General features: G+C 42.5%; 1 protein-coding gene across 4 annotated transcripts in view; it reads right to left on the reverse strand.

Moving 5' to 3' along the window:
* Positions 1 to 781: 781 nt before the first annotated feature.
* Positions 782 to 22,097, reverse strand: part of runx1t1 (RUNX1 partner transcriptional co-repressor 1) — a 57,097-nt gene continuing 35,781 nt past the window's right edge. The window contains exons 3-11 of one of the 4 annotated variants that reach the window (XM_076754237.1): positions 20,788 to 21,029; positions 18,127 to 18,216; positions 13,828 to 14,009; positions 9,803 to 10,065; positions 9,017 to 9,105; positions 8,103 to 8,298; positions 7,258 to 7,326; positions 4,130 to 4,320; positions 782 to 3,021 (exon numbers count right to left, since the gene is read on the reverse strand). In XM_076754237.1, the coding sequence (XP_076610352.1) occupies positions 2,701 to 3,021; positions 4,130 to 4,320; positions 7,258 to 7,326; positions 8,103 to 8,298; positions 9,017 to 9,105; positions 9,803 to 10,065; positions 13,828 to 14,009; positions 18,127 to 18,216; positions 20,788 to 21,029 (1,643 nt within the window). In that variant the 3' untranslated portion in view covers positions 782 to 2,700. Of the gene's footprint in view, positions 3,022 to 4,129; positions 4,363 to 7,257; positions 7,327 to 8,102; positions 8,299 to 9,007; positions 9,106 to 9,802; positions 10,066 to 13,827; positions 14,010 to 18,126; positions 18,217 to 20,787; positions 21,030 to 22,097 lie in introns of all 4 variants that reach the window. The other 3 variants (XM_076754235.1, XM_076754233.1, XM_076754234.1) reach the window with 3 other exon arrangements.

Consider the following 22,097-nt stretch of genomic DNA (forward strand, 5'->3'; position numbering starts at 1 on the left):
GCAGGTGTATGTTTTATTTAGACGAGAAGGGAGAGATGAGGGAGTACAGAGGGAGCAAACAGCCCAGAACCTTGGAGGGCCTCCACTTGTTCCTTGAGGTCAGAATTTGTAACGCGCTTCTGTGTAGCACCAAGGTGTTTGGGGTGAAGAGCCTTTGTGTGCGTCAGGGTAAGTGCTCTCTTACTGCGAATGAGAGATTTGTTTGATTTACACTGAAGGTTTACGACGACAAAGCTGCGACTGATTATCTATCCCAACAGCAAAAATGACATACTTTGATTTAAATTAAGGTAAAACAACTGCAAACGGCATTGGTGTGAAAGCCCAGTCTCACATTCACCTCTTCGAGAATAAAGAACTTAACTGCTTAAAGCTGAAATGGGCACTTCATCTGACGTTTGTGTAATGAGAAAACGTACAAGCAAGGTCAAAAAAACGCCTTCAAAATTTTCTTCAAAAATGGTAACAGAAGTCGTCAGTGTTCATGTCACATTAGTTATTATTGCTCCAGTTAAAATGTAACATCGCCGTGAAGTGTCCATTATGTTCACACCTTCTCATTTCACAATGTAAGATGAGTGCCGTCGGTTTCCAGAAAGGATTAAAATAAATGAGTTTTATGACACACTGACGTCGGTTTTCGTTCCATGAATGTGTGAACAAAACCTCGAGAAACAAATAACCAAATATTCGTGTGAACAAACCTCTTTTGAAAATTGTTTAAATAAGGATTTTGGTCCTTGGTGTCAGTCTTTGGCTGTTTTTGGTGTTTTTTTTGTTTATCTCTTGTGTTAATACTGTGTGTTACCTGGTGCTTTGCTGTGTTAAAGCTGTCAATCGGAGTCTACACCTCTGCATTTGGAAAGTTAGTTTGTTAGAATATTTTTTTTTTTGTATCTTTTTTTTAGTTTTTTTTGTGTTGTTTTTCAGTTTTTCTAAAAAATAACAAATATTTAACAAACGTTCAGTAATGTGCATGCACTGTCTGTAACTATTTGAAAAAATGTTATGGCCGCTTTCGTTAGCATGTTGAGAAGAAAAAGAAGAACAAAAAAAAGTTGGTTTGGTGATTTTACATTTTTCCAACTCCCCCATCCCAAAGAATGTAAAAACAGATAATGCTGTCACTACATACAAAATGGTTGATGAATTATGGCTCTATACCAACAACACAAGTATGCTGAAAAGAAGCATGCCGAAATAACCTCTGTGACAGTGCAAATACATTTATGTATGTCCCTTGTACAAAACATTTAGGTTAGCATTCCGCGCAACATGCTAGTTCTCAGAAAAGATCTGGGTCGGACTCAAGTAGCAGCTCTGAGATATAGCTTGTGTCTTTTCTTGAGGACAAAGGGAAGTAAAACTTATAGAACTACCAGGGATCTACCACTTACACACTGAATAGAAAAGCAGCTTGGAAAAAAGATAACACTTCTTTTTTTTTTTCATCTCTTTTTGCACCAGCTAGAGAGAGTTATGAAGGACTTAGAGTTGTGACTGGTTAAAGTACTATGCATTGTCACAATTGTCCAACACATACAATAAATAACCATTGGTGACACCACAGGACAGAAGTCTTAAACACCATGACATCTACAGAAAAAGAATAAGAACATGGAGAAAGATGAAAATGTTTTTCAGGGTTGAGACAGGAGGGGAGCGTCTGGGGCGCAGAGTGAGCTTCCTTCTGAGTTCTGTAAGTTTTCAGCTCTGAGTGGCCCAGCGGCCGCTGTCGTGGTGATTTGACAGTCTCACTGGTGGGATGATGACTTCACTTCCTGTTTGAGAGCTTTGTAGAATTGTAGTCAGTACATCCTCCACATGTGCAGTGGGCAAAGTTTTGTATCTTGTCCAAGAATTCTTCCTTTTACATCCTTCAGGGAGACAGATTTGTATTTCCCAGCCCACTGACCTGGATATTATTACAAGTGAGAGGGAAATAACATTGGTCGAACAGCTGGCTCTGCTTGCAATCTGCTGCACATCTGCCCATTTCATGGCGGTCTGTGGGCCAGAGAATCAGTCCATCCCTCTCCTCTCTCCAGGCAGCAAACTTGTTTATCTATCCGTCCATCTGTGTGTCTTTTCGGGTATTTAAATCTAATATCTTTCTTTACAAAGAATATTGATGACATCAGTCGTTCTGCTAGCTAGATATGTTCCCTTGGTATGCTGTTTGGTGAAATGAGGTTGACTAGTCTTATGTCCCAGGTACAGGAAGGAAATAAGCATCAATTCAAGGATGGAAAATAAAAGCATTTAAAAAAAAAGGGGAGGTCAGATATACTTGTCTCAAGTTCACGGCTATCTCTGCTCAGTCTCTTAATATTTACAGGAAAAAATAAGATAAGCTACAATGACAACAACATTAACAACAACAGGCACGACGACAAACAGACAACAAGAATAGCAAGTGTAACGATAAAAGGATGTCGATATTTAAATTCATTCATTCAAAACAAAGAATATCTTTGCGTTTCCTTAAAGTCATGGCAAGTCAATATGACCTGATTATGGACCTCCTCCTCCTCCTTCTATGACTATGCTGCAAGATAGACAGAAGCACTGCCATCTCTTTCTGTTAGCCACGTTAGCTTAGTATCTTTGCAAGGCAATGTAGACAGTCACGCTGTTGTGGGGTCGAGGGCTGGCTGTTAAGCCCCGGAGGTATTTGCCTCCATCCTCTGTGTGAGTCTCTTAGCGCGGTGTGCCATCCAGGGCAGAGGAGGATGGGGTGCTGGGGGTGGAGGAGCGAGGGGTAGCAGCAGGCGGGGTAGCAGCCGGACTCCCAGTTCCGCTGCTCGGGGTGCAGGCGGAGGAGCTGATGGGAGCAGGGGTCTCTGACCCTGGTACGCTTCCCTGCTGCTGGCTGGCCTGCTGCTGCTGGGCCTGGAGGGTCTGACCGCAGACATGATGGTGCTTCTCCCAGTCCTTATGCTGGCAGAAGGAGCCGCAGTAGCGCGCCGTGTTGCAGCCGCTGCACGTCTCACTGGCTTTGCGGCCACAGTTCCAGCAGCTCTGACAGACAGATAGAGACAAAGTTAACTAACACAAAAATAATCAACCTGTTCTCATTGGCGGGTCTCCTACAGATGCACAAGGTATCTGACAATCTGTGAATGAGAGTGCCCTGAAAAAATACAGCAGAAGGATGTACAATCAAGAAAACTGGTCAGTTCAGTTAATACAATTCAGATTATTCCTAACAGTGTTGTTAGGAGCCTTTATTTTATTTTGTTCCTTTATTCATTCAAAATACTGAGAAAAGCTGCCTCATGAACTAGTGAACATGACGTGAAGATTAGCAAGAGTTATCAGAGCACCAGTGTGCACATAAACAGAACTAACCTCTGCTTTTACAACACTTAAGCTTAAAACAAACCACAGACAGATCAAAAACCCATCTATGATTACGCTTAGGGCCTCTTATATATCTCAGAAACCACAGGGAGAGCATGTCAGGGCGGCTGCATATCCACAGGAAGCAGGAGAACAAGGTTACAAACTGCTTCTGAAAGTTCTCCTCTGGGGCGCCTCTCTCATAAACATCACTCCTGCAATTAATGACAGATGTGAGCCATATTTCCCTCTCACTTAACTGATTAAACGCCAAGGTCTCCAATGGTGATTAGCAAATGAAAGCTCCTTCCCTTATTTCCTCTCAGCTGAATTGATAACACCTTTCTAAACATGCTAGCTGCTCTGTCGGAAAAATAAAGAGGAAGGAGGAAAGCGAGGTTAATACATACTTGAGTGACCTTGCTTTGCTTTATTTTACTCCCTGTCCCACTATCTCCTGACTATAAAACGACTTCTATTAGCAGGACCACTTTTAAAGTTGCTAATAATCAGCAACCTCTTTTGATATTTGAGAGATAATGTACAATGATTTGCTTTTATGCTGCACTGCACTGATAAAATACAATAGCAACTTCTTTTTAAGAGAGGATCCTATCATCTGAATCACTAGAACAGCTGGCAGCAAAAGTATAGTCAAAGTGACAACAAAGACAGACGCAATACCATAACTATCAAACAAGAGGAGGGCGAAATCAGCTTCCGTGATGTGTTTGATAGATTGAGGGTGCAACTTTTGATGTTCTGGATTGTCTGGGCAAGTTCTTACCTCACTGGAGTCCTCCTGTTGGTTGATTATGGAGAGAGCGTCCTCAGCCGCCTGCCGCTTGGCCTCGGCTACCGTGCGCTCCATCTTGGCCCGCTCGCTGCTGATCATCTCGTGAGCCTTACGCTCGGCCTCTGACACGGCCTTCTGTAGCTCTGACATGGCCTGTCGCTTCACCTCATTCACCGCCTCTTCTGGAAAGAGTGTGGAGACAGAGGAAGTCAAGCCTCCCGTACCTGCAATATAATGTGTATTATATCATCCTGTATACCTTAAGAAGTCACAGATGTCTTTACTTTTGTCTATAACAGTTCCGAAATTCTGAATATAAATGTCTTTCACACAAAGCAAGGGAACTTATCATAAAAACAAATCTGATTTCATTATGGGATCTCTTATGTAGAGATGTGTACATGGGAGTAAGCAAAGTCAGATTCTTTAAAATGCATTCAAAACTGAAGTGGCATTTAAAAACTGTCTGCCAAACCAAAAACAATAACTTCTGAGACAACTAAAAATTCAATGGCAGCGGTTTCTAAAATTGGGATTAATGGTAAAAGCTGTTTCATCTGCTTAATCTGTATCACATCTGCTTCAGAAACTGTAACCATGCAACTGATTTCACTCATTTATATGTGAGACAAAGATCAGAGGAAAAACATTCTTTGTAGATCTGAGATGATGAGTGGCCATGGTGGAATGTAACTATGTACATTTACTAAAATACTGTTCTGAAGTACACATTTGAGGTACAGCAACTTTATACTTCTACTCCACAATGTGTTCCTCTATGGGTTGAGAAAATTCTCCAACTTCTTAAGCTCAATAAACTATTCAAAAACCCCTTTGGATGAGCTGGAAAATGAATTGAGCTGAAAACAGGCTCAAGAATAGGTGACTTTTTAGAGATACACATATGATGATTTCACAGACTATGATGCATTGCTTTAGATTAAACTACCCAACAGTATATAAAGTAGCTAAAGTTAATGGTATAATGGTAAAACGACTACTTTTGCTTTTACTTCAAGGGCATTTTGCTAATAACACTTGTCTACTTTTACTTAAGTAAGGTTTTAAATGCAGTACTTTTACTTGTAATGGAGCATTTTCACAGTGAGGTATTAGTACTTTTAAAGGATCTGAATACTTTGTCCACCACTGAATAGTGGGTGCATTAACATGCATCGATCGCTTTCATTTAATTATTAAGGCATTCAGGAAGTAATATTTAGCAACCAATCGCTTTTGTGTACCCTTATCTAATTACTACATTCTTATGTGACTGTGGCACGTAATCAGTTACAGTAGATCCTCTAATGCATCAGTGTGTGGTGTCTTAATTTAAAAACTTGAAATGATCTCATTTGAAGATGAGCAAACAATTTTTTTTTTCCCTTTAATGTGAAAAATATCCTCAAGACAACAGCATGAGCCAATTAATCCCAGGTAATCACTCAGAAAACCTGCTTTAACTGGAGCAATGTGTTATTTCATACTTGTTTTGTGGAATGAATAACCTTGCCGCATGGGTGTTAAGTGGTGGAATTCCAACTAAACGTCAAAGCAAAAGGAGGGCTTTTTGTTTGCTCCCATCAAGCCTGTAACTTGACTAATTGTGTATGCAAATCAGGCAATTTATATTTAAATTATGCATTTCCATTGTGATCCCAGAGGCCCATGTGGCGAGGGGAAGTGGGAAACCGGTAGGACACTGTGCAAGGTGCTTGAATATTTATCGCCAACTGTAAACATTTTGCCCATTTCAAACAGATGTATTCACCGCTGCACTCCATTGTGTTAAAATCCTATTTTGCAAGTCTCCCTGGGTCATATTTAGATGAGTCTCTCTTCAGCCAGAATATATGCAACTGAAGTGAAAAGGATGCTGGTAATACTGAGAAGAATGCAGAGAGAATGAAAAACAGTGGGCACCATTTATCCTACAGACAAACAATAGATACAGCTTTGAGTCTGACAAATATGCGTCACTGTTCTTCATTCCCTTTGTACACATTACATGTATTACAAATGTAAAATCTGTTTTCAGTATCAGACAGAATGTGTGCTTTTATAAAGACAGAGACGTTTTCTCTTCATCGCGATTTAGCTGCATTTTTAAACCAGGGTGGTTTTGTCTTTCACCTACTGTGCTGCCTGAAGTCATGGAAATTGCCCTGGTGCCGTGTGATACATGCCTTGTGCATGGAATCATGATTACACACCAAATGCCTTAGATGGAAGATCGATCAAAGTTGGTGAGGGGAAGAGAGTACTGGAGAGCAGGCCGAGTCCCGATGGTGATACTCAATTCAATTTAAATGCATATTACTTGTTCTGAGTATCTCACACATCATGCTTGGTCAAGCAAGGGAACAATTTCTTTTCTCCAAGGGGTTTAAAAAGCAGATATACTGTATCACTGACGGTGAATACAAAGTGGATTCCTCCAGCATTGAACCCTCAGCGGAAAATTCTTTCAGTTTTTCAAGACGAGCGATAATGGTGATTGCAGCTGCGCTCATGAGTTTAGAGGATGCTGTTTGTGTCCTCTAAAAATTTAATGGCAACTAATGAAAACTGTTAAAGCAACAAATTAGTTTAGTTACTCGATCTTATCTGGCTCTACAAATCCAGTTTCGTTTATTAGAATAGCTGCAGTGTCTCTCGCGAAGGGGATTACAAAAGTGCCAAAAGCAAAAAGATACCAAGTCTTACTACTGTACTTTTAACAGCTGAGCCACTGGACCAGCTATAAAAGGTACTTATGTCCCTTATTTGACTGGCGCAGTAAAATCGTTTTATGACCTGACATCATAGTTGGAGTGTGCAGAGTGTTGTGGTAAAACTCTTATTTTTTAACTTCCTACTGTATCAAATATAAATGATTTTCTAAGAGCACCCTGACACATTAATTCAAGTCTAGCAGGGGAAGAAGTCGCAGACAGCAGACTGCGCTGGGATGAGAGGGGAGAATAGGGTTTAAAGGAGCACCTCTCATCCACTTCCAGCCCTGAGTCATCTGGGTGAAAAAGATGGCCTTGATTGTCACAGAGCAAAATGTCTTAAAAACAGCGGAGAGAGATAAAGACAAAAAGAGAGAAAGTGTGCGTATGTGTGATCAGGCTCACCAGCTTTCTTCCAGATCTCTTCAGGGACGTAGCCAGACACAGGCCGGTGCAGCAGCTCCCTGTGAATTTCTGGGGAGACATAAAAACACACAGCCAAGGTAATGAGAGATCAGCCGATGGTTTGCATGATACAAAAGATTATAGAACAAATCAGCGTGTTGTAGAAACATGTTGGTTACTCCTTTTTTTTTTCTGCCAAAAGGCATTGAAGAAATAAAGCGATGCATTTTTTTTTTTGGTCACTGATGCAAGAAATAGCTAGATGTAAAAGGTTTTCAAGGGACAGGAATGTGTACAACTAACAACTAGATGATATGGCCTAGTGCAGCATTTGCAAACATAACAGTGCAGGGCCTGGAATTGAACCCTGGGGAACTCCACATTCAATATCAAGCCTTTTGGACATAAAAGTGCTGAAGAAAATTAAAAATAATTCCCATCACTTTCATGTAGGATGCAAATCTAATCTAAAGACAATTAACTATAGAGGGGCATCTTTAATAGTCGCTTGAAAACTGCAGTTATAAGAGTTAAGGACAGATTGCAAGAAAGTGTTTAGAGTACTTAGATCATAAAAAATATGGTGGGAAGAGGATCGATAGAGCTGGAGGAATTCATATTGTATGTATTTATTGCATAAACACAAAGAGATACCAGTGGAGACATATTGTCTTTCAATAAAAACATCACTAAGAGGCCTTGAAATGGAAGCACTGACATAACTCATTAAACTTCCTGGAACATGGCTCGAAGCAGCCTTGTAAACATACCTATATTAATTGCTTTGCCACCACAGTTTGCCCTTTAATACGTCTTATACATGTACGGTATGTGTGATCCCCCACCTGATGTTGCATTTTCCTGTGCTGCCGGGCTCTGCTGCCTTGACTGCCCACTAGCGGCGCCCTTCTTCAGCTCTTCAGCGTCGCTGTATCGTCGGATCCAGTAGTTCAGCTCCTCACGGTCGGCCTCCTGGCACCGCCGCAGTACTGTCAGTGAGCGCCTTGTCTTCTCCACCATGTCCATGATACAGTTCAACAGCTGGGGGTGACAGGGAGTGGGCAAGGCGCTGAGTTTACACATAGACAAGGATGGACTGATTTAAATTCAGAAAGGGTGCAGTGACGGAGGGCGGGAGTCTAAATTAAAGCCGACATCTGTCATGTTATTGTAGTCAGTGCATCATTATTATGTTCGTCTGCATCGTGGAGTTTGGTGGCGAAACACGGGTGAGACACACTTTCGCCATCTGAAATGGTGATCAGGTTTGTCACACCTCACATCTTAATCACTTCAGTCAATAATACATTACGTGACTGGTTGACTAAACTTTCACCGTCAGTGAGGTGAAACACAAATGTCATGTGGTTTGAACTCACCGAAACCTACGAACTGCAGGTTTAAGTGGACTGAATTACTGAAGGTGAGCACGCAAACAATAATTTATCGGTATTTACACTGTATGTTTGTTACATTGCACGCAAACATATGTACATGCATGCATACACATACACATCTCTGCATAGAAAATAGCTTGACTGTTAGTCTTGATATGCATGTCATGCCAAACCTTTCCGACAACAGTTTTTCAAATCGCACACAAAACATGTAAAGGTCACTCTTGTTTTGCGTATCGCAGACTTACAGCACAGTGTGATTTATAACAATTTAATAAAACTGAAATGAGGACTTAGCTAAACTTACTTACAGAGACAGAACTGTAAAGTATAGTAATAAAAAATGTTATTACTTTTCTTACATGGTCAAGGTGCTTCCACTCCTCAGCCCACTCTCTGTCTGTCAGTCTGTGGTCAATCACTTCCTCCTGCCTGGTCCCTGTATGCATACCTGTAAGGAAGACGGACACACAGACAGAAGGATGGACAGAAAGATAAATAAATGGCACGTCAGTATGACACGGAGGATCAGTAACCGTACTCCATCACTCTCCCTTTGATTTATCCTTTATTTGGTCCCAGGTTGAAACTCTGTCTCCATCCATTTTCTTTCTCCTCCTCCCTCGCTCCCCCTTTTCTTTGCTCTCTCCATATCTCTCTCCCACCCTGAGGGCAGGACTCAAATGTATGAGCTTCCAGTCCAATAAACATCCATCACAAAGCGAGACATGGTAAATGTCTCTCCTATTTTTAGAACTGAGCCAAAGTCGTCATTACAGCTTCATCAAGGCTCGGTCTATGCAGAAAAATGTCTCTAATACGACGACGCTGTGTCTAAATGTGCTTATGTTGTGCACTCATACATCTCACAGTGCATTACTTCAGTCAGCTGTCAGGCTGCAGTGGCCTCGGCTCTCTGAGGCAGCAGGATGATCTTGTGGTCTGAGGGACTTTTAACTGTTGACCTTCGTATAGAAAATCCTTTATTGCTTTATCCTTTATTAACCCTGTTTTATGTTGCTACAGAGTAAACAGCTTTGCCTTATGTCATGTAGTGGATTGGTTTGTGTCTCAAAACCCAAATGTATAGATACAGACATGCACATACATCACTTATATACACCCTCCATGCTCCCCCATGTCCTCACCAATAGACCTGGCTCTCTCCCGGATCTCCCGATGATTGGAGGCGGGGTGTCTGTAGGTGTCACGGTAGTGATGGGCGATGGCCATGTCATCCAGCCTGTAGTGCTGCGGAGGGAGCGGGCCCGGGTGGGGCAGGCCGTTGGGTTGGTAGGAGAGCCCATTGGATGGGCTAAAGCGCTGGGCGGGGCTTATGGTGCAGGGCCGCTTGCTCGGGTGAACGTCTGGGTGCAGGGCACCATCTCGCTCGAAGCCATTCTCTTTGGTTCTGGGTGCAGAACGAAAGAAACCGAGACATACTTTGAGTTTTCTGTTTTGTTTGTTTGTTTTCTTCCAGCAGAGACAATTTCATTTGCTTTTAATGAAAGAATCCTGATAGAAGTGACGGCATTCGGAGCATACAGAATTATTTCAACCTGCTGGCAACAGTTTTAACTTGTTCCAAGTAAAATAAGATTGAGTGTGAGACAAAATATGGTTGAAATGTGTGCTGTTGTTACCAGACTTGCACACATTCTTGTTGCAGTGAAAGCCTGGCAAATAATAAAAGACCTCTTCAGGCACAGTGGCTCAGCAGAAAAGGAAAGGGAAGTTACAGAGGGAGAGAGGAGAGGACACAGGCACAAATCAGCATGATGGTGATATCACACCTACTTTGTAAAACTGTCTGATTCCAAATTTTGTTTGTTACTGTTGTCGCACACAAAAGCCAAACTTGAAACATATCATCACAACAACTGTTCCACCACATTGTGCTGCAGTAAAGGCTTGAGCTGACCTGCTAACAGACTAACAGACTGCAGTAAAAGGCTGTTTTTCCAAGAATCATCCAGGAATTCTTCCATTGAAAACACATCCATTCATACACACACACACACACACACACACACACACACACACACACACACACGAACATGTGCGCTCCCACAAATTACAGACACACACATACATACGTACTCACTCAAGTAGCTTCCAGGGGATCAGGTGGATTTTTGTTAGCCTGCTTCCAAAGATTAATGTGGCCAGGTGTGTTTGTGTGTGCGCACCCTTGCACATGTGTGTCTGTGTGTGTGTTCTCAGCTTTGTCAGTTCACAGTTAAATCTCGCCAACCTCCCCCCTCTATCTGCAATCCTCCACATTCCTCTCTCTCTCTCCTCTCTTCCTCCCCATCTCTCTCTCTCTCTCTCTCCAATGAACAGATTGAACTTCTTAATGAGCTGTTTTTATGGGCTCCTAATGCTCATCCACAGCTCTCCATATGCTCTTTCCCTCTATCCGTCCGTCTCTCGCTGCCTCCCTCGACTCATCCATTCACCCCCCCCCACCACCTCCAACCACACTCTTATCTCCCGAGCCTTCCTGCTGCAACAATGTTTATATCTACAGGCGCCACACACACATGCGTACATGTTCACAGTCACCTATACAATGCACTGATGTGTGCACGCATAATTTGCTGCCTACTGTAGATGCATACCTGCCCAATTTACGTGCATGTCAAGATTTTAGATTACAGGAATTGCCAAAAAAACTGCATGTCATAATGAGAAACTCTAAATTGTCAAATAAATAATGAAGAAAAGTCCATGCCTTAATTTAAGACTAGCAGTTGGGAGAAAAAGGGCTTTTATTTCTAAATTCCCTTGTTTAACAGGTGCATTTGTTTATATTATACTAAATCTAAATTTTTGTAAAAATCCTCTCTGTGCTTTGATTTGTTCTACAAATTCAACAGCTCCCCTTATTTCACATTAAAAACCTCTCAGTTCTTCAGGTTACAGGTTCTTTCACCTGCCTGGAAGGCTTTTATTGTGAAACACCTGCAATAATAGTTGATGACTTACATTAACAAAAGCAGAATGGATCAGAGTTAATCTGGTAATAAGTATTTCATTCAAATTAGTTGCGTATGGGTTAATGATGTGCGCCATTGATGGAATTCATGGTGTGAAAATATGCTGAATTATACTGAATTTACCATGCAAGTCATTATAATGCAGTCACTGGTAATTTTGCACTTCCAGCCATTATTTAATATCTGCTTTTGTTAGAGAATGTATGGAATCTACTGTACACTATATGCATGTATGTTTTTTCTCATATGCATATATTCCTGGTCTGCTTCCTGCACACCACGGTATTAATCAGCATGCATTGGTAGTGCATTGTTGTCTGTAATTAAGAATTCCCATTCAAATTCCAATATTCCGACACAAGGCTCCAATAAGCGGGAATGCAGAGCATAGGTAAGCAGAAACCAGAGGTGCTTAGCCAGCCATATTGGTGCTGGAGCCTCATCTGTATGTGTTATCAGCCCATCTCCCTAGGCAGGCACACACACATCCACACACACACACATCCACACACACACAAACACGCACACACACACACACACACACACACACACACACACACACACACACACACACACACACACACAAACACGCACACACACACACACACACACACACACCCAAACATGTACAGAGGTGCACATGCATGAACCATACTCATGCTTTCACACTGCATAGAGAATCATCCACACACACATTCACACAAACAGACCACACTTTTTCCCTGAATACAGATGCCTTCTTACTTTTTCTCTCTCTCCATATATTCTCTCTCTCTCACATTTACACGCACACCTTTTCCCCTAAGCTCACTCCCCTGTGCACCAGACGGCCTGCAAATATGCAGGTATTACAGAAAAAGTCTGCCTATCTGACTGTTGGGGGAAAAGAGAGGTGAGAATTATTAATATCGCGTTTGGCATTTTTGTCCCTCAGCAAATATAAAAAGTACATTTTCCTCTCCCCAGCCTGCATTAACATTTCTAGACCCCCGGGAATTACTCTTTATTTCAAAAGATCGTGCACACCTTGTACTCACAGCACAGACGCAAACTCACAACAAAACAAAAAATGTTCACAAACTTAATAAGGTTTAATGAAGGAATGTTTGGGTGTGTCGCTGCATGTCTAATTGCATTTATTAAATGCTTATTAGTCTCAGTTATTCTTCTGATTAGTAAAATCCTTTTCTAAAGCCATTCTGGGAGAAAATGCATCAAATCTATATATAGATTGTGATGCTAGTCATATTGTAGCTCTACCACATAAAATTGACTTTATTGGGCTGGGAGAGCTCCACAGTCTTAAACATGAACACACACTTGCCGTTGGTCTGGACGGGTTTTGTGCTTGTTTCCGTTTCGGCGGCTTTGGGGGAAGATTGCTGGAGAGAGGACTACAGGTTTTTACAGTGCTGCGTGTTCCCGGACGTCACGTCTCAATGCTTGTCCATTAGAGCAGGGAACATTGAGTCATTACCAAAGTCCGTGACAACAAATGGATGTAATGATTTGGCTGGGGGTGGGGGGTTGAACTGATGCAGAGAGAAACACACACAGGCACACACTGTGTACTTACACATCCAATCAAGCACGGAAGCAAATGATAACTGAGGTATCACAAACATGCACAGAACACATATTCACACATTCATCGACACGTTCACACTTTTCATTAAGGCACAGCTGTCTTCCTTCGTTTTTCTATCCTCAGGATGTGTGTCTATGTGTGTGTGCGTGTGTGTGTGTGTGTGTGTGTGTGTGTGTGTGTGTGTGTGTGTGTGGGTGTAGCCAGGTCTACTTTTCCCATCTCTTCCTCTCTTCAGTTCTGGCCCATTAAGAGCAGGAGCCGGGAGCTGAGTTGTCCAACGGAGCACGTCATGAGGCCCGGTGGTGCACTGACAGATACTTCCCATACATACATTAACACATCACACTCTTGCCTTGCATTGGCTCAGCTTGTGTCTGCAGAGCAATGTTTGCGTTCGTGGAGATGCAGGCAGACTCAAAGGGATTTATGCATGAGATGAAATAATAGAGGAGTAAAAAAAGACTCAGCTGCTTCAGTGTTTGGAGCTGCTGCATTTATAGACTGTACGTCTTGATCCGAGTGAACTTCTGATATGATTCTAACCCAAATTATTCTCATTCTGGCTAAAATAATGACTCTGGCTCACCTGTCTGGCGTCCTTCTCTTGCCATTCTCGTTGACGTCCAGCAGGAGTTCGGAGGAGTCCACTGGCGAGGTGGTGCTGGTGTCCAGGAGCAGCTGCTCATGCTGGGCCAGGTACTGAGCTGGGTTCTGCTTTGCCAGCCTGGCACAGTGCAGCAGCTCCCTCTGAAGGAGCGGAAGGTTGGCCTGCAGAAGGAAACAGCAACATATCACCAGAGGAACCTGAACAACTGTATATCATGATTTAGACAACACTGACAAGAATAGAAACATCACATCTGCCTTTTTGCCTTTCAGAAAATGTAAAAAAAACCAAAAAAAAACAAAAAAAAAAAACCCCTCCTCATTCTCTCAGAGGCTCTCTTTTTCCTCTTTGGCTAATTTGCTAAATACTAACAATAATCTGTATACTACAATATCTTAAACATACACCACATCTTGTAGTGAAAGATTTGTAACACATAAAACAGTAAAATGCAAATACACTTGTCTCTGCTTGCTTTAAGGGTAATCAAAGTCAGCTTAAGCTCTTACAAAAGAAAATACGCAGTTGGAATAAACAAATTCTACTCGTGGCCGTGTGCAAAATATTATATGTTGTTGATGATTCATATTCAACAGAGATTAATTCAACCAGACTGATGCATCGCTTTGATCTGCACCAAAATGTAAAGCTGTACAAAATTTAATTGACACTCTGCTTGTTTTCAGGAAATACAACAAATAGAAATACATGATCTCACAGAAAGCCCTCGATTCAAACACAAGAATAATGTTATCACAAAAGCTTTTTCTCAGTCTTTCCATCGCAAAAACACCAATTTCAGGTAACAAAAGATCCATTCCTTCCATGTCATCTAACCCCTGTTTGCTCATTACCACTGAACCACCACCACTTCCTGTGACCCAGAGTGCATTAACACCCAAAGAGTTTCTCCATGGCATATACTTTTTTAAAAGGAAAAAGCAGATATTTTCAATCTCTTTGACATAACAAGGGGGTCTGCTTTCTTGTGTGGAGTTACAGGGTCATGCAGGTATGCGCGCATTGACTTCAAAGACATCTGATGGGGTGCGTTTTGAAGCAAGAAGATGAAAGTGTTGCGTCAGGCAGGTTCAGAATGAGAGCGGGGGCTATTTTGGCGAGGTACATCACACGAGCCTTTGGAGGGGCCATCTTTGTAAGTTTTAGGTCTGTTAATCTTTGTTTTGTCCTTAAGAACATAATCTCTCTAAGTCCCTTGCTTTGTTTTTTTCTTCCCTGAATTTTTTCCAGTTTTATAATCTATAAGCTTGTATTTACTGTCACCCAGTCTCTCCTCTTGTCCTACATTAGCAGACGAATTTGCTTCCATTTCTCTGACCATTCAATCTTGTCCTTGCCAACTGCATGCAGAAATAATACTCGCAAAAAACACCCCTGATTTGTTTTGTGGTATTTATGTTTCATAATCATACGAAAATTCCTCTCCAGTAATTGGCTGTAGTAAAAGAAATGCCAAGCGCTGGCCTTCGCTTTACCTGCTCGAGTTAATGGTCCGTTAATAGTTTATGATCGTAATTACCCTCTGAAAAAAGAGCATAAAATAGATTGCTTTGACCCCGGTGAACTCATCTTTCATTAATTAGAGGTCATCCTAGCTGCCTGAGATGTGGGATGCATTAACAAAAAGACTGAGTCAAGACACGCAGACCGCTGAAGAGACGGGATCATTTTTCAAATGATAAAATATGGTGCTTTGCTTCTGTGCAGTTATGGTAACCAACATCTGCACTTTAAAGGAAAATTTCAAGTAGTGTTCAGCAGCCACAGCTTAAATCCTCCCAGGATGATTTATTGTGAAAATACTGGATCTGTCATTTTGTCAAATGGTGCCAAAAAACAATTCAGAATATGCCATGTTCAGGATATGCTGCACTTCATCAACTTTCTGTTTCTGTGTAATTTGCACTTGGAGGAGAATCTAGGTGACTTAGTTCTTGAACGTCTATATTGTCCTATTTCAATTATTTCCTGTCACGACTCCCGTTCTCTTTTGCGAAATGTGTTCATTCCTTTGTCTCACAGCACTCCTCTCATTTCAGCACGACACAAGAAAAACAAAACACTTGACAGCTATGATGAGAGCAAACTTAAAAAAAAGCACAACTTTAACTTGAAACCAGAGAAACGTTGTTACTTTGTAAGCCTGTTGTCTCGTGTGGCGGGCGTCCCGCCAACACATCACGTCACTGGCGCTGTGTGGTTTATGATTGCCTCCTTCCAGTAAAGACTCCCAACCAATTTGCGGTTTGGTATTAAGAGAAGGGGAAAGGAGTTGAGTGGGTTGGGGTGCGGGTGGGGGTTGGAAGGGTCGACAGGGTCTAACATTAGCGTAATGAAAAACTCTGAGCCCTGACGCGCATTGTTGCAGCTGTGCTTCGACGCACCTATAAAAGCTCCCCTACACCTCCAACTGCTCTCTGCTACCATATGGTAGCTGGCATTAAGGGCCCTGCAGTGGGAAGACACTAAAATTAGACTGGGGAGAGAGAGAGGCAGAGAAGGAGCGATGGAGGGGGGAAAAAAAGAGTTGCATCTTTGATTCCGCAGCCATCCCAGTGATACACTAACCATCTGGTGAGGAGAGGAGAGGGGAAGGAGGGACTGAAGGAGGGATAGAAGGGAAACAGTAAACAGAGACAGGAAAGGGATAAAGATATGGAGGGAGAACAAATGAGAAGGTGAGTTGAAGAAGAAAAAGATGAAGGAAACTCAAGAATACGAGAGTTGGTGTGGGGAAGGAGACAGGGAGGACACAAAGTCCCTGTTTGTGTCGTTAAGAGCCAGTAACAGCGATTCTAGTGGGACCAATTTCTGCTGCCCACATCCACACAGGACCTCAGTGGATAATATAGGCTCGTGAATGTCAGTGCACACATCTGCAAATACGCACACACACACACACACACACACACACACACACACACACACACACACACACACACACACACGCACAGACTGAAGTGAGCTGATATTGTGCTCAGGGAGAAGCAACTGTCTTGTTTTCATAAATAACATTTACCTCATGCCTGTCACTCAGACACAGACAGACAGAGCAGGGGAGGGGCAGGGAATAGATAAAGAGAAAGAGGTAGACAGTGAAATCAAGATGGATTTGGGAGGGGGGGGACTGAAAAAATGAGTAAAAAGAAAGTAAGAAAACAAAACCCATTCTTTTCAGAGGTGTGTAATAGGAACAAATGAGCTCTGTAGTAAATGTTATGTCCGTCCCTGCTCTCCATCTCTCAGCACCACACTGATATCGATCTCAGCATCACCTGGACCCGATAACATGATCTGGACTGCTGCTGCACAGTACATCCCTCAATAAACACCCCAGTCCTGTTTGTCATCTTTGACTACCAAAACAAATCACACCACCAGCCTCACCTCCAGACTGCTTCAGCTCCTCAAATCCTGCAGACTTTCAGAATATGCATCTGACACAACCAGCCCTAATGCACATAAATGGCCACTATTTCAGCTGTAGATACAAACAGAAAACCCGCCGTCCCTCTTCATTTTCATCCCCCGGCTGGAATAAAGAGATGTGAGCGAAACAAGGTGACCGGTGACAAATGGGCTGAAGCAAGGGCACGGCCGGATGCTCAAATGAGTGCTCCTTTCTCTGGTAATATACCATGCTAATGGCTGAAAATGGGAAACACTCATTGAAAATGTGGCTTAGTGGGATAAAGAATCGATGACCAAACAAGCCTGAGAGAAAGAGATGGAGGCTGAAAGGAGCACATGAAAGAGGACGTTGTCCTCAGGCCAAAACCACACTCATTGTGCTCTGTTCCAGTGCATGTTAAGTAAGTTTCCTAAAAAACAACAACAAAAAAGAAATTCTTTCCAGTTCAAAAATTGTAGATGAAAATTACAATCTGATCAAAGTTGCTAGCTTTGGGTTAAAAGGAGTGAACTGAAAAGAATGAGATCAGTCTCTGTACTGAAATTACTTATGCGCTGTTTAATTTGTAGGAGAGAGATCGAGCGAAGAGAAAGAAAGAGATGGAGTGAGAAACAGAATGAGAGCGACGGCTTCTGTGAAATTGCAGAGAGCGAGAAGGAAGAAAGAGACAAGTCCGGGAGAGAGATAAAGATGCAAAGAGGAGAGAGGCTCCAAAAATAGGGAGAAAAATCACGAACATAAGTATGCACATCTGGATCTGGGCTGGCTAAATGTTTTCCAGACTTGGGCGATCAGGCAGAGCGGCAGGCAAGCCTTCTGCAGTGAATGTATGTTTGAATATCTACCTTCAGAAAGGGTATGACGAAAGGTCGCAGAGGGAAGTTGGTGGCTTCTTGGAGCTTGGAGTGAAATTCTTCGATGGTTAGCGTGGAATTCTGGGGAGAGAGGGAGAAAACACATGAATCCATGTGGAAGGCATTAAGTGATAATATTACTTATTGGAAGCTAAGCGATGTGCCGGCCTGGAGTGAATGTTTCGGGTTTTGTAATGGGGAGCATATGGGGCAAGCCACAGTGAAAAGAGCCATAGAAAACAAAGACACACATCTCCTGCAATTAACAAAACAAATACACATGCAGGAGTCACATCATCAACAAATACACTGCATGAGGGACAAATATGCTTTTTCTTTAAGGGGCTTCAATATGAGTTTTGATAATTATTGGCTCATTTAAAAAGATGTCATCTATGTGTTTATCAAGATGTGCTCATTTTTGGAGTGCTTTCCCTAATTTATGTCCAATAAGATAATACATTTCTACTTTCTGCTTTTTCTTTGTTTCCATCACTCGGACATTCATTTAGATGTTCGCACACATGTTTTCTGCTGTAAACGTGCACATGCATGGCACCCACATCCTTATCAACTTGGTACACGAGTCTATCACACTTGTGCCATAATGCCGTACACCGGTGTTGCCTCTCTCCATCAGTGCCAACCGAATAACGGTCTGTCTCTTTTCACAGCGCAGATAAGACCAAGGTGACCAAAATACATTACAGTTGCATGGACCATTCAAATGTGCAGCAGACAGGAGAGGGGGTGTATCGTGTATATTTAGACTGAAAGGGTATCTGTGTGTCCTCCGTATGGTTGCAAGCAGGAAGAGCTTGTTTGGAGCAGCGGGTGGTTGAAAGTGGGTTATGCGTTTCAGTTTGTCAACCCTTCACACCCAAACAAACTCTAGCTTCTGTCTCTACTCCTTTGGTTGCCTGTAACTCACATTAATGGCTGACAAGGCAGCGGTGACACTATTTTTAATATTCAACATGAACTATTCCCACGGTGCAGAGCAGAGAGAAAGAGTCAAGAAGAAGGAGAAGGAGGTGAGCGTGCACATGGGAGAGGAATCCGCTCCATAACAAGCAAAAAAACAAACAAGGAAAAAAAAAAAATCAAGCAACGAACATAAAAAAGCAGCAGATATTATTTTTCCTCCCCACACTGTCGGCGTTATTTCCCAGACCTGAATTTTGTTACATTCAGCCTTACATCTGTTCGCCCAGATTGCGTAGGGGCTGTTCTTGACAGCTAGTGAAACCTCCTGAGTCTCCCTCTCTCCCTCTTCCCAGCACACAACTAGCTAATTAACGGTGTCACTCTTTTCAATAAGGCAGGGGGAGGGACAGAGAGAGACAGCGAGGAGAGAGGAAGAGAGAGAGAGAGAGTAATGGGAGGGGGGGGTATATGCAAGCCAAAACGACACAGCAGAGACATGTGCATATGCAGACGGTGAGAAAAATAAACATAGTGAAGCCAAAAGGAGGCTATGCTCTGTGTGGCTAATTAAAAAAATTCCTCCCTCCATCTCCTCCGCCTCCTCCTTTCTGCACAACGTTCAATCACTATTTCTGTATTCCCCTGCTCGTTATGCTCAGATTTTCTCAGATCATGTAGACGTGTGTTAAATCTTTAGATTTGCACATGTATTTTATATAGCCTTCATATAACCATGTCAGATAAGCTGCGGGAACACAGCACATCTGTCTCATTAAATTTCCGTTGGATAAATGTATTTCGATGTTTGCAGGCTTGATTTGTATTTTGCAGTGTTACTGTTGAATAAAACACTTGGCTAGTTTCACTCCTGTTATGTTGGTGCACATGTTTAAATGCAGTGTTATTAGTAAATTCAGACAAATTCTTATGTGGCTTTTGAATATTGCATCCTGCCTTTATTGACTTTATGCACCGAATCTTGATTTGGATTAGAAGTGTGATTATCAGTAGTGCTTAAATCAGAGCTTCCTCTTAAAGCTACAATCATTATTTCTTTTGCAATTATATGCATTTACTAGCTAAATAAATAAGGTTTAAATACTGCAACTGGCAGAGGCTGTCAGACACCTGCACAGCCTTCGTATGGTTTGATGTTAAATTAAGACGTCTAATCATTATCGCCCTGTGCCTCTGGTTTTCCATGTTGTTGCATCTTGCGTTTGAAGTTAAATAAATGTAATGCAGTCAAATCCAAAGTGGATCAGGTGCACAAAGACGGTGGTCTCCTGATTTGATGTTATTCTTTATCCCAGAGGACAACATGCTGCCATTGTTTTGCAAGTCACTGTGTTACACTGAACACTCTGAGTGTGCTGCAAAGCGCTGATGGATGCCACCCTGAAGGCGAAGCATTTATTTCATAGACGGGTGAGGCTTCTGACATGAGAACAGAAAAAAATACCTCTCAGGTTTTCATTATCATAAGTATTTCAAAGTATTTGAAGTATTCATCTCTGTGACCGACAACTAACCTGACACTATTTAAACTTTTTGATTCAGTAAACTCCTTCCATCTGGTACTTCAGGCATGCTGAACAAATGCTCAGAATTACTCTCAAACAGCCTTCTAATGGATTCACTTATTCCTGCTAACACGAGGCTCGGCATCAGGTTTCAATCCGTGAGCTCTTTGACCTAAAGCTCACATCCATAGTAGCCACTCACCACTAGTCCTAGCACTAATGTGCGGACCCGCTCGCCGATTTCAGGTGAAATGTCGTTGCCAAACTGCTGTAGAGTCGTGAGGAAGCGCTTGAGCTTGCTGAGCTGCCGCGCGCCGCAGGCCGGCGGCAGCTGCTGGTTGGCCAGTGAGGAGGAGGAGGAGGAGCTAGGACCATTGCTGTATCCGTTTGGAGGAGATGGAGCACCGTTGAGCGCCGTAGGAGAGTGGCTACTGCCATTGGTTACTGCGTGAGACAAGCACATAAGAACATAATGTTAAGAGAAATGAGAGTTTGGAGTTTTTTGTGCAGAAGTAACACACTCCTGTTACATACGAAGCACCAAGGATAGTCTAAAAACCCTGACTGTGCTTTTAACAAACACCACCAAAAGAAACAATATACGTCAGCTTCATCGGGACCTAACCGCTGATTTGAAGTGATTTACATTCCCCTGAAAACATTCACAATCCTCAACATTTGTTTCCAATCATGGAGGCTCGTTTGATCCTTTGTGGCATCCTCTCATAAAAAACATATTTCTGAGACATGTTGCCTCCCTGCACCCTGCGCCTCCTTCTCCCTCTCCCTCCTTCCGTGCAGTCTAAACAAGCAGGGACAGTGTGACCTCCCGTCACGCCAGAGCACGGGAGCAGTGTGTGTGTGTGTGTGTGTGTGTGTGTGTGTGTGTGTGTGTGTGTCTGTCTACGTGTGTGTTGGGGGAGTTGGTGTACAAAGAGATACAAGGCGGCATAAAGCTTTCTCTCTAATGAGATTAGGTTTTGACTAGTGATCCGCTCACTCCCCCTCTGGCCGTCGTCCAAAGCCGCCACTGTAAAGTGAGGAGAGACGAGATACTCAAACTGCATCTGGTAACAATTACGTCGGGTGGAAATCAAAGCATACTGCTTTGTTGAAACCTTCGGCATGCGTAATGAGAGAGCTGGGCCTTTCCTCCCTCATCGCACGGAAGCCCCGATGTTAATTGTGGAGTGTGAGCACTTGCAACAGACAGAGAGAGACATACAGATACAAAGAGAGAGGCAGAAAGTAAATACTAGACATGAAGAAAGGGAGAGTAATTGAAAGAGAACAAAATATTGCCTCTGTTGCAGAGAACCAGCACTACTAATGCAGACTTGAGTGCTCTGAGCACTTTGAACCGCAGGGCCTTCCATTCTTTGATTCTAGTGCTCTTCATGCAAGTGGTTAAGTATGCACTTCTAAGTGAATACCAGGGTGTAATTTGCTTGTCACAGGCTATGTTCACGTCATGGCAAAGCTCCAATGGTTTGTAAGCGTGGGCTTTAATGA

Source organism: Chaetodon auriga, chromosome 17 (assembly GCF_051107435.1).
Source record: "Chaetodon auriga isolate fChaAug3 chromosome 17, fChaAug3.hap1, whole genome shotgun sequence".
Taxonomy (NCBI): domain Eukaryota; kingdom Metazoa; phylum Chordata; class Actinopteri; order Chaetodontiformes; family Chaetodontidae; genus Chaetodon; species Chaetodon auriga.